Genomic DNA, 12,436 nt, shown 5'->3' on the forward strand with positions numbered 1-12,436 from the left:
TGCTCCAGCCAAGAACTGACCCAGCCCAGTATTTTGTGCTGTTCTCTTGCTTGCTGTGGGAAGGGACTGTGGCTCCTGGAGGGATGCAATGAAAGCAAAATGCTCTCTTGGGGTTGCCTTGCTCCGTGGCATTTCCCAGCACTGGCAGTTTTTCTCCTAACAGCATCTGGTTCATGTTCCCTCTCCCACTGCAGGGCACCTCATGTCTGGATTCCGAGCAGCTCCTCCTTCGGTGAGTGGGAAAGGAACCTTTGGTGTTTGGAATTGTGCAGCAAGTTGTGAGCTCAGCATGTGGCAGTCGAGGGCCAGCCTGGGAGGCTGAAGGAAAGTTCCTGTCAGTGTCTTTGCTGCAGCAGCAGCAGCAAAGGAATTCCCATCAGTTTTCTCCTTTTCTGCTGAAGAGTTTTTGAAGAGCTGCAGGTCTGGTTTTGCAGGCAGAGGATTGCTTGCTGGCTTTAGCCATGGTGGAATATCGAATTCCCAACAATAAGTGGCAATGTTGACTGTAGCCCATTGTTAGTTGGAACAGCTCCAAACCCCATTTCTGCGTAGTGCAGCTGGATGTGCAGCTGAGGATAAATAAGGTGATAACTGAGATAGAACTTCCTGTCCCTCACACTACTGTCTGTCCACAGGGCACAGAAGCAGCACCAGCACCTCCTGGGGCTCCCTCTGCTTCCAAAGAGGAGGCCCAAGAGGAGGAAGAGAGCAGTGAGCTTCCCGCTGCTCTGGGGGACGATGGTGAACTTCCCTCAGCGCCGGGAGATGACAGTGAACTTCCCGCTGCTCTGGGAGACGAGGGCGAACATCCCACGGGGTGGGAATGCAACGGCGAGGCTCCCGCGGGGTGGGACAAGGACAGGGGACATCTCCCGGCCTGGGACGAGGACGGTGGATGTCCCCTGGTGTGGGACCAGAGTGGCCAAGCTCCCACGGAGTGGGATGAGGACAATGGATATCTCCCAGTGTGGGATGAGGATGGAGGATATCCTGTGGCATGGGAAGAGGAGAGTGAACATCTCCCAGCATGGGAAGTGGACAGCGAACATCCCCTGGCTTGGGAAGAGGATGGCGAACCTCCAGCATTTTGGGAAGAGGATGGAGAAGCTGCAGCATTTTGGGAAGAGGATGGAGAAGCTCCCTCTGCTTGGGAAGAGGACAATGAACCTCTCTCCGCTGTGGGATCCTGGGCTGAACATTCTGACAGCAGCACAGCCGGGCAGCCAGAGGGGAGAGGGGAGTGGTGCCTGATGCAGCTGAGTACGTCTGCTCTGTTCCTGGGTGCCCGAGCAGGTGTTGTGTGTGTGTCTGGGCATCAGCTGCACCCAGTGTTGCTCTGCAGCTGAATGTCACCGAGCCATTTATTGTCCTTCCCCGGCTGACACCAAGGGGCTCACGGCCCCAGGGAGTGGGGCTGTTTGTGGCTCTGCTGCAAGGCGGGGTGTCACTCTGGGAGGGAGCGTCTTCCACGTGGTTTCTTTCAGGGAACACCGTGAGCGAGGAGGAGCCTGCCGAGAAATACCTGGAAGTGGAGCAGATTGGCCATGGGTAAGTGCACGGCAGCTGCTGCTGCACAAGCAGGGCCGGGTGTTGTGCTGGTGCAGGATCAAGTGAGAAGTCAGGAGAGCTCCAAGCACCTTCAGACACTGGGCTACCATCCTGCTGTCTCTCAGTCCTGATCAGAATTGATAACTGTGGTCAGAAGGTGCCGTCAAAGGCCCCTGAGGCTGGCAGTGTCCTGCCTGCAGCAAGGAGCAGGACCTGGAAGATCTTCTGTCCCTGGAACTGGATTGCCTAAAAGAGCAACTCACCATCTGGTGACTGTCAGAAAACAGTTCTCAAGAAGATTTCTTTCAAATATTTTCCTTCAAAAAAGATCCACTGGTCAGGGTTATCAACCTAATGGTTTAGAAACAGAAACCAGAGATGAACTAATAAGTGCTCTATTCTAGCACAGGTAGCAGACCCCATCCATTCAGTAACAGACACAGAGCTGATGCACTCTGGGGGAAAAAGCATCACCTGCCTGATGGCAGGGCCCTTGTAGAACCTGCAGATCTTAGGCAGGAAATGGAAAAGGATGAAATGCATTCTTTTCCAGTTCTTTAGACAGCCATCTCTCACCTCAGGTTTTGAACTAAAGCAATTCAGGGTGGACATTGGGATTCGCTCCAGCCCAATTCCTTCATGTTGGGTCTCAGTTTTCTCCTGCACACCTTGCATGGCAGAGGGCTGGTGGCTGCTGTGCTGTTGTTGGAAGGGTCGATGCACCCAGGTGTTTGTGAACGCTGCAGGCAGCAGAGATCTCCTGTCTGGGCTGGCTTTCCCTGCCAGGGCCTAAAGCGCTGCTTCTTTCTTCTCTGCTGTTTTGTCTCCAGGGCTTTTGGAACCGTTTATAAAGGACTCGACAGGGCCACTGGAGGAGAGGTCAGTGCCAACACGCCCAGCACGCCTGGCAGCTCTCCAGGGCTTTCCCCTCTGCTGGGAGCTGTGGCTGCAGCTTTGGGGGCCAGCAGAGCTTTCCTGCCCAGGCTGCTCCTCTGAAGGCAGAGCAGTGTCAGCCTGCAGAGCACAGCTGGGACAGACTTGGTCCTTCTGAAGCGCCAAAGGAATGCAAGGAGGGCAGCGGTGTCTGTCAGAGCAGGACACGCTGGCTTGGCCTTCATATCTAAAAGTGTGAATGCATCAGCTGCTGGAGACTGAGGCCCAATTGATCTTCATCCCAACCTCAGACAGGAACATTATTTAGCTATTCTTAGCTAAAGTATAACATTATTATTATTTCCATCCTGCCTTTCATCTTCAAAGGATACCTCAAGGCCTAATTATGGAGAGATCCTGCTTGGGCTCAGTTTGGGGTTTTAGTCCTACTTCAGCTGTTCACAGAGAGTGAGGGAGAGAAATGAGGAGATGGATATCCAGAGCAAAGCTCTCTCCTAAACCCTGAAGTTGTGTTTGGTCTGGTGTCAGTGACAGCCTGTGACAGGGATCACCTGAGCAATGGGTGTGCGTGTCTGCTTTGTTGTGCAATCCCAAACAGAGCAGTTGCATCTGAAATCATGACCAAATCCCATAGAATTGCTAAGGGGTTCCTGGCTGTTTTGCTCTGTTTTCACAGAACCAGAATTACCTCCTGCTTGCAAAATGGGTTTGAATAATAATAGTAGGAGTGTTGAGGCCATTTGAGAAGACTGTAGGTGTAGAGAATGTTGTTAGAGCTTTGAGGCTGACAGCTGAGGGACCATTTCTGCAGAGCTTGCAAGGCCAAATGTCTCTGGCCATGTGTCCTGTAAGCAGCCCCCAGCTGGCAGAGCAATGGGCTGTGGGAATGGCCCTTGCTGAGCTCTGGTGTCCCATCCCAAGGCAGTTTGGCACAGCCCGGCTCCGTCGCTCCACAAAGACTCGCTCCGTGTTTGCTGTGGCCTCCTGCCACAGACTCCTCCAATTCAAGGCTGCAATGTCCCTTCAGGTGGCCATCAAGAAAATGAGTCTCAGAGGGCAGAACAGGGAACGAGCTGTGAATGAGATCCTGCTCCTGAAGGACAAGAAGAACCCCAACATTGTCAACTCTTTGGACAGGTGAGTGCTTCAGCTCTGATCCCGAGCCCGGGCCCTGCGTTAACCTTTCCTGGCATCCGGAGTCTGTAGCCTGTTTTGAAAATGCCTGACCCAGCCACATCTTCCCAAAATAACAGCCTGGCAGTTCACTCCCTCCACGTGCTTTTGTTGCTTTGCTTTGGTTTTTCCTTCAAGTTGATCCCGTTTGCTGTGTCTCCCAGCAAGTGCTGATAAACCACAGCAGAAATTATTTCCCTTGGCTTCTTCTTCCCAGCCCTTTTCCATTGCTAAAGATGCCAGGAAGATCGGGTTCTTGTTTCCAGAAATGCCTCATTTGCCCATTTTTTACTGGCCTTGCCTGTTTCTGAAGGGACTTTCTGAAAGGTTTTCTGACTGCTTTTGTCCCAAGTGCTGCACGGCCTCCTCCCCTGGATAACCCTGGCAGTTGTGTTGCCTTGTTCTGGAGGGAATGGTGGAACTGATGAGTTCAGAAGCTGAACCAGCTGGGGCCAAGGGTTGTGGTTCCACATTGATCTGGGCTGTTGCTAAACTGCATTTTTCACCTGCTTGCCATCTAAGGCCTCTCCTTTCTCGCAGGTGTCTCCTTCCCCTTTAGACTGTGCAGATTCCAAGGACTGTGCAGCCTGGCAGGAATGTCTCTCCATCTGATTCTGTCCTCACTGACAAGTGACCTAGAAACAAAACTCCCCTCCAGGCTTTTCCATGGGGGAATTGAGCTCTGCACTTTAATCTCCATGCCATTGTTTTCCTCTTCCAGCTTCCTTGTGGATGGAGATCTCTGGCTGGTGATGGAATATATGGATGGAGGAACTTTGCAGGACGTTGTCAGACAGACACGCATGGCTGAAGGAGAGATGGCAGCTGTCAGTCGGGAGGTGAGGGATCCTGCTTGTCACTCCCATGGCTGGGACACGATGGTCCTTCCAAACAGGGTGTGAGAACAGGAGTGGCTCCATGCTCAGGGCTTTGTTTCTGAGTTGTTTTTATGAGCTGGAGAAGAAAGAGCCTCTGCAGTGAACGGCCTGCCAGCATCACTGCACTTCTACTCTGTTCTTGTTCTCTCTCCTGCTGTTGTGGTACTCTCTTTCTGGTTTGGATTTGATTTGCTGTTCTCAGCTTTGCCTTGAACCGTTTGCCTGGAGCTTGTGTGCACTGCACTCCTGGCCTGTCACAGCAAAGCTGCTGCTGGCAGAATTCTGAGCTGTCCTTTCTGGTGTGATATATTCCAGCCATTGGTTTTTGCCCTTGTGTTTCTTGTTCTCTCTCAGTGTCTGCAGGGCCTGGATTTCCTCCATTCCAACCGGGTGATCCACAGGGATCTGAAGAGCTCCAACATCCTCCTGGGCATGGACGGCTCTGTCAGGCTGGGTGGGTGTTCCTGGCCAGGCACGGCGCTCCCGGGCTGCGGGGCTGGGGCTGCTTCCCAGGGAGGGCCAGAGCCCCACAAGGGCTGCTGGGGGCACTGCCCGGCCCCTGCTGCCAGCTGAGAGCGGCTGCCCCTGCAGAGAGCTCAGGAGAGGAGCAGGGGGCCAGCAGTGCCTTTGCTCTGGCCATGGCCCTTCCAGAGGGGCAGCAGTGGGAATCTAAAGCTCCAAGGGAATCAGTAAAAGCCACTGCAGGAAAGCTGAGGGTTTCTTGAAGGGCCCAGTTCCATCTTTCCTTGGCTACAGCCCTGAGGGCTTTTCCAGCTGACTTCACTACTACACTCTCAGACTGAGCGTGGGGAATCTTTGTGCTTGGTTTCCTCATTGCAGCTGCCTTTGACAGGGTTTCTTTCTGTCCTCAGCTGATTTTGGCCTCTGCGCTCAGCTCAGCCCTGAGCAGGACCAGCGCAGCTCCATGGTGGGCACTGCTCACTGGATGGCCCCAGAAGTTGTGACCAGATCTCCTTATGGCCCCAAGGTGGACATCTGGTCCTTCGGCATTGTGACCATCGAGATGGTGGAAGGAGAACCTCCTTACTTCAGGGAAACGGCGGCCATGGTAAGAGGCAAATTCTCCAGGGGCTGCAGAGGCTGCGAGCACAGGGGGACCCTGCACTGGGAGCAGCAGCTGGAGGTTTCTGCACATGGGAAGGGAATTCCCAGAGGACTTGTGCCTCCACACAGACGAATGTTCTGCAGTCTCCAGCAACAATTTGCTTTGGGCTTTTTGTTGTTGCAGCTCTTCTAGCTGAGAGGATGACCTGGAAATATGAAGCAAGTGCATCAGCTCTAATGTTATCTTGCAAGAAAACCCCACACCATCCCCAAATCCCAGCCCCAAACCCAACAAGATTTCTGCAGGAGTTTCTAAAAGAGGTTTTGCAAGATGATCTCCCCTGATTCTTCTCACTGGGAAACTTGTTGAAAACCTGAAGATGATGGTTTAGCATCCCCATAGTCTAACATATTTCTTTCCTAGTCCAAGCTACTTTTTCTGTGTCACCAAGCCTGAGCTTTCAGCATCACAAACCTCCTGTTTCTTGCCTGGCAGTTTCTGGGATGGGGCATCAGGAATGCATTTACTTGAGTGTCAGTGGCACTGCAGAGATGCACTTGATGGAAGAATCCTCTGAAATAACACAGGCAGACCACAGTGACTCTGGAAAATGGCCTGTAAAGCTGGTGTCCATATTTGGAGAAGCAAAATGGGCTATTTCTGATGGAGGTTCCTACTAACAAAGCCAGCCAATGAAACTGGCTCTCAAGGCGAGATCATTTGGATGTTGCAGTGGCTGTGGCAGCCCCAGGGTTTGGGTTTTTTGCTTGGCATAGCAAAATGAGCTCTGAGCAGCATCTCTGGCAGGGAGGAAAGTGGCCCTGGAGCTGGGGCTGAGGCCCCGGGGTGGATGTGAGCCCGTGTGGGTGTGAAGGGAGCTGGCAGAGCGCTGAGTTTGCTTTCCCTGCAGGCTCGCGCTCTGATCCGGCAGAACGGGACCCCGCAGCTGCAGGAGCCCCGGCGCCTGTCGGCTCTGCTGCGGGACTTCCTCGAGTGCAGCCTGGAGCCGGACGAGGAGCGGCGCTGGGCTGCCCAGGAGCTGCTGCAGGTGAGCGCCAAGGGCTGCAGGGGAAGCAGCAGAGCCAGGGAGGGGTTTTCTTGTGGGGCCCCCTCCGATAGTCTCCAGTCTCGCTGCGTTCCACGCGCAGAGCGAGCAGAATCCTCGCCCGCTGTGGCCTGGCAGGCTCCTTTCGAGCTCATCTGGACCTGGTGCCCCACAGCGAGCAGGGACATCTTCAAGCAGCTCAGGGGCCTCAGAGCCCTGCCTCACCTGAGCTTGGATGTTTCCAGGCAGGAGGCACCTCCCACATCTCTGGGCACCTCCTGTCAGTGTTTCCCCACTCTCCCGGTTAAAAAATTCTTCCTTAGATCTAATCTGAGCCTGCTTCCCTCGATTTTCAAACCATTTCCCTTTGTCCTGTTGCAACAGAGCCTGTGAGGAACTTGACTCTGGAAAGTAACAGTTCATTTCTTTCCTTTTTATCCTTTGGGCAGCACCCATTTTTATCATCAGCCAAGCCTCTCTCCAGCCTGACCCCTCTGATCACTGCAGCAAAGAACCTGAGGGAGCAGCAGAGCAGATGAAGCACTTGAGGACAGCTTCTTCTTACAGTAGTTAGGACAATTAGTTAGTCATGGTAGTTAGCACTGGTAGTTAGTTAGGGTAGTTAGCATTGCTAGTTAGTTATGGTAGTTAGAGCAGCCTGTTTGTTATGAAAGTTTTATGAATAAAAACTCTCTTAAACCTCAACTCCCCTGACGTGTCCCTTCCTTCTCCCGCTGTGACTCAGCTGCACGGAGCAATGTGAGGGGAGGGCGGGCCCAGCCTGGCCCAGAGCTGAGCCCCAGCAGGGCCCTGGCAGAGCCCAGAGCAGCCTCGGCACCTGCAGAGTCAGCCTGGAAGGAGGCGCTTGGAGCCTTCTCGGCTGCACCCGGCTCTTGGCTACAAACTGTGTGTGCTGGAAAATGCCACCGGCTCTGCAGGAGGGCAGAAGGGGCCCGGGGAAGGCCCAGGTGCTCCATGCAAGGGAAAAACCTGCCCTGGGTTTGTTATAAATAACTAGGTAGTGCTGGCTTTTGCTATTATGTATTGACTTCTGCAAAACATTCTTAATCACAATGAGTTTGATATAGTACAGTTTGTAATCACTTTTCACTGCTTTTGCTATAGTATAATTTGTCAGCTCTTTGTGGCCAATGCCCTGGCCCCTGTGTAGCTCATATCCTCAGAACATCATTTATGGATGATATTTTAGTTAGTGGACAGTGTGAAAAACATACATTATAGTTTTGGCTTTTGCAAAATATTAAAGTGGATGCCATGTGTTGTGCATTAGAATGTTAACTTTTACAGAAGTAGCCGTAGTTGTGAAATAAGAACTAATGCTTTTATTTTTGTAACTAACTGACAATAACAACTCAGAGATATTTGTGAAATAGCTAATGTTCATTTAAAGTACTGTGGAAGTAGCTAAAAGCGTCTGCATGGTCAGATAACATCTAAGGAAGGGATGTGATGAGGCCCCTGCCACTGACCCTTCCACTGTCAATAACTGTCACCTGCTGAAACCACAGAACAGGGGCCCTTGTGAGGCAGTGACACACAACCCTCAAAACAGCAATCCACGATTCCTGCACGTGCTCTAAAAAGGCAAGTTGGGGGTCAAACCAACCTAAAGAATTCCTGGAACATGTAAATGAGTTCCAGGAAATGTTTGAATATGTACAATCATTATGAATATGTATTTGAACAATACAATGGAGAAACTAGACAAGAAGAGTTGCTGTGGTTAACCGGTGTGCCTCTGGCCATTGCCAACACCCAGCGCTGTTACTGATTTGTCCCTTATTATTCCTTATTAAACTTTCAAAAATTCTAAAGAGTGAGGCTCATTTCTCACAAAACCCAAGGTGCTCACCCCTTGTTCTTCCCCCAAAGCCAGGATTTGTCAGCCCTAAACTTTGTCTGGACGGAGGAGAAGGAGGCTGCGAGGAAAAGGAAGATGCACTGGTGTGGAGGCCCATGGGAGTCTCAATCTCCCACCCGTGTAGGACTGGTCCCTAATAAGAAGAATAGATTTCAAGGTTATGGTGACAAGCTTGCTTCTCCTATAGATCTTTGCCGGCACATGCTGATTTTTGGAAAGTTATGTTACCCCATTGGCCTGTTGGCCTAATTACCCTAGTTCACCCCTATTACCCATCTTTGATTAGTCCCTAGCTCTCTGTCCCTCCATTGGCCCCAGTTTACTGCATTCCTCTGCCCCTGTTTCCCTATTAGCTGGCCCGACCCTTAACCCCTCCTTTGCACATTTTCCCCCATATCCATTGGACCCTGACCCTCAGCTCCACCCTCACTACCCCATATAAAAACCCCCTGTGCCCTCAGCTTGCACCCTGTCTTTGTGCCTGGACCCTGTTCAGCTCTGTCCCCTGTTCCTGTACCAATAAACCCAGTTTGCTGAGATCATACCCAGACCCATCCTGCCGACTTTGTCAGCTTTATAAAGCAGCCGTGAGCTCCGGGCTCCTGAGTGCCGGACGCTCCAAGGGCCTCGGCAGCGCCAGGATGCTCCAGACTGGGACAGCCAGGCAGGGCAGGAGGAATCACTGCCCCTTTCCCCTCCCTGCTGCTCCATCTCCCAGCCCAGCATTGCTGCAGGACAGCCTCACTGCCAACGCCATCCTGCCAGGGATGGACTGGGGGGATCTCCTTCCCCTTCCCTCTGGCATGGAGGCAAATCCCATCTTCTCCTTGTCCACCCTCCTTCTTCTCCTCATTCTGTCCTACATCCATCTATGTTCCTTTCCCATCTCCTTCCTCCCTTGTTCCTTCTTGTTCCTTCCTCTCCTCCTGCCTTTTCCTTTTCCCTTCTCCCTGTCTCTTCCTCTCTTTGTCCTTCCTCCCTCATGCACTGAGCTGCAGACAGAGAACAGGGAGAACAAATCCCTGCCACAGAACTTTGTGGAAGAGGCCATTTGGAACAGCTCCACGGCGCAGGAATCCAATGGGGAGGAAAAGCCCCAAAGATCCCACATGAGGAGGGGCTGCCAACCCAGCCTGGGGAGCTGTGAGGAGGTAAAAGCCTCCCTGTGCCGGGAAGGGTGTGGGGAATGTGAGAAGAGCTTCAGGCAGAGCTCAGCCTATTCCTGGTGCCTCCAAAAACGGCGGTGCCAGATGCAGAGATCCATGGGGATGCAGAGATCCCCCTGCAGATCCATGGGGATGCAGAGATCCCCCTGCAGATCCATGGGGATGCAGAGATCCCCCTGCAGCCCCCAGAGCAGCCACGCTGGAGCACGGAGGATATCCCGCCGAGGCTCGGTGGGAGTGTGGGCAGGGTGTGCTACCGGAATCGCCAGAGGGGGATCTTCCCGTGGAGACTGAGCCGGAGCGTGGGCAGCCCCCACATGGCTTATGGCGGCTGATCCGGCAGCTCCCGGCAGAGAAAAGGCAGGTGGGAGACCCCGGCAGCAGCAGCGGCGGTGCCCAGCGCAGCTGGCACGGGCAGGGCAGCCGGGGATGGGATGGCTGGGACCCGCCCTCGGTGCGGTCGGCGCGGTGACCTCGGCCCACGCGGCAGGACAGAGCAACCCCCATCTTCCCCAGCATGGCCGGCAGAGCGGCCGCGGGCCGGGCAGTGGGAGCAGGGCACACAAATTCACCGCCAGCGCCGGGGCAGGTGGAGCTGCCCTGGGCAGTGAGCCCGCACCTGGGATGGAAACCGGGGCAGGCGGAGCTGAGGCGGGCAGCGAGCCGGGACCCGGGACAGGCGCCTCGGCCGCGAACGGAGGGGGCAAGAGCTGCAGAGGATCCCACTCTCTTTCTGACTTTTCCTCTTGTTCCCCTCCCTTTCATTTCCCCTTGTTCTCTTCCTGTTTTGTCTCGGGTGTTTCTCATGCTTTAAAGATTTTTATTCTCCTAAAATCTCCTCTCTAACCTATGGCATATTCTCTTTCTTCTAGATTAAATGGGGTTTTTTACAAATAAATCCAGAGCCTAACAAATCTAAACTTCTGCTTAGATACTTTGATATGGTCGACGAGCTAACTCACGACCTCCTAATGTTGTTTTTCTCATCACCTTTTTATTTATCCTTTGGCAAATTAAGCATCTTTCAGTTTCTTGCTTTGCTACTCCAAAAATCCCAGTGCACCCATAGTTCCTTAAAAAATGATCACACAAAGCTTGAGTACCCCAGTGGGTTTTCTGATGCATGTCTTCTAATATTTTCCTAGTAAGCACATTTTATTAAGTAATTGTCTTCCATCAAGAAGTTTCCATTTCCCTGGTTTATCTTGTTCACTTCCTGTCTTGTTTAATTCTTTTTTCTCGGCTTCCCTAAACTTAGGAATTTCCAGTTTTTCCTCGTTTGGAGTTAATATTAACATAACTCACTCAGCTCCACTTTCTGCTGTATCCTTGGCTTTGTGATCTGCCAAATTATTTCCTCTTATTTCTGGGGTCTTTCCCTTTTGGGGTTCCTTAATATGTACTATAGCTATGTCTTTTAGGTAATTTTAATGCCTCTAAAACCTCTGAAATAAGTTCCTCATGTACTAAACCTTTTCCTCTTGAATTAAGTAATCTTTTTCCTTTCCAAATTTTTAAAGGTATGTACTACTCTAAAGGCATACCTTCAATCAGTAGATATGGTTCCTTTATTTTGTGTTAAATATTCTAGTGCTCTTTTTCAAGTATATAATTCACGAGTTTGAGCTTACTAGTTTAAGGTTAATTTCCCTTTTTCCATAGTTTGCATGTTGTTCCCATCAACTACTACATACCCTGTACTTTCTCCTTTTGCAAGGAGTTGTATCTCTGTTACCTAACATAACTCCCAAAGGGCTATTTTTTTTTCTTTTTTTCCCCCTGTAATCCAACTTACTGGTTTTCTGTCTCATTTTTCAAGATCTTATCTATTCATCATCTGCCTCTGTTTTTCACTTTCACTAACAACCTAAATACCACTTTTCTTTCAACTACACACTTAAAAACAAAAAACCTTTTTCTCACACTACTTTCAGTGCAATCCACCTCTCTCCAAGGAGATATAGTGAAGCTTAAAATACACAATCTACATTACATATCCTTTCATTTTTCTACATTCACTCGCTTCTATTTCTCATTCACTTCCACACATTCTTTCACACGCTCAGGACACAAAGTGGATCCCTGTTGACAGAGAATCGTGGTTCCCTGTGGCCCCCTCCCCTTGGCGTTGGCCTCTGGGTCTCAGTATCTCCCGGCCTCCTGGGAGGGCCCTGACTCTGCTGCCTCCGGTGCCCGTTCACCTGTGAGGCTGATTTGTGTCACTCACACTCTTCAGCTACGGCCCCCTCACAGGCCCGGGGGGACAATGGCCCGTTTGCAGTCACACACATGCTCTGCCACAGCCCCCACCCACCCAAGGGACAATGGCTTATTTGTGGGTCACACACTCCTCTTTCCACAGCCCCCCCTTCCCACCTGCCCGGGAAGCTGAGGCTGATTTTGTGTGTGACTCACTCTCACACACACAACAACAATAAGGTACCTTTTACTTTCACATCACCTATTACAATTTTAGGTATTTCTGGCCAGTCCTGGTGCTATTGGATTTTCCTCAACCCAGCTGTGTTGGCCAACCCCAGATGCTCTTGGGTGTAGGAGCGTTGGGGGGTAGGACGGTCGGGACGGATGGAGACGAGAGATCTCTGCAGCCAGGCCCTGGAACTTTCGGTTTATTGCAAAGGGCCCGGGTGCAGGGCCCTGCTTGGAGCTGCCAGGCACAGCTGGAGCAGGCCCGAGAGAAGAGAGGGGTAGAGAGGATGAGAGGGTAAGAGAGTAAGAGGGTAAAAGTGTAAGAGAGTGAGGTTCCCATTACAATTCAATAAA

At 51.8% G+C, this 12,436-nt stretch overlaps 2 protein-coding genes across 2 annotated transcripts in view; one reads left to right on the plus strand and one right to left on the minus strand.

Annotated features, from left to right (window-relative positions):
- The window catches only part of LOC143695917 (uncharacterized), a gene marked incomplete at its 5' end in the record, with an annotated part of 127,841 nt that overhangs the window by 77,317 nt on the left and 38,088 nt on the right, over window positions 1-12,436 (minus strand). The gene's annotated exons all lie outside the window — the stretch shown is intronic.
- LOC143695842 (serine/threonine-protein kinase PAK 3-like) lies at window positions 739-7,143 on the plus strand. Its single transcript, XM_077191051.1, has 9 exons — window positions 739-817; window positions 1,485-1,548; window positions 2,379-2,427; window positions 3,470-3,579; window positions 4,337-4,454; window positions 4,848-4,947; window positions 5,366-5,562; window positions 6,470-6,607; window positions 7,054-7,143. Exons 1-9 carry the CDS (start codon window positions 739-741, stop codon window positions 7,141-7,143), a joined length of 945 nt encoding a protein of 314 aa, XP_077047166.1.

The sequence above is a fragment of the Agelaius phoeniceus genome, chromosome 27 (assembly GCF_051311805.1).
Source record: "Agelaius phoeniceus isolate bAgePho1 chromosome 27, bAgePho1.hap1, whole genome shotgun sequence".
NCBI lineage: Eukaryota > Metazoa > Chordata > Aves > Passeriformes > Icteridae > Agelaius > Agelaius phoeniceus.

What these genes read in the sequence shown, in the direction of transcription:
- LOC143695842 (XM_077191051.1), top strand. Translation starts at nt 739, where the DNA reads ATGGTGAACTTCCCTCAGCGCCGGGAGATGACAGTGAACTTCCCGCTG. An exon ending in GTGGAGCAGATTGGCCATGG is followed by an intron (nt 1,549 to 2,378) that starts GTAAGTGCACGG and finishes TTTTGTCTCCAG; the next exon opens with GGCTTTTGGAACCGTTTATA. An exon ending in TCAGGGAAACGGCGGCCATG is followed by an intron (nt 5,563 to 6,469) that starts GTAAGAGGCAAA and finishes CTTTCCCTGCAG; the next exon opens with GCTCGCGCTCTGATCCGGCA.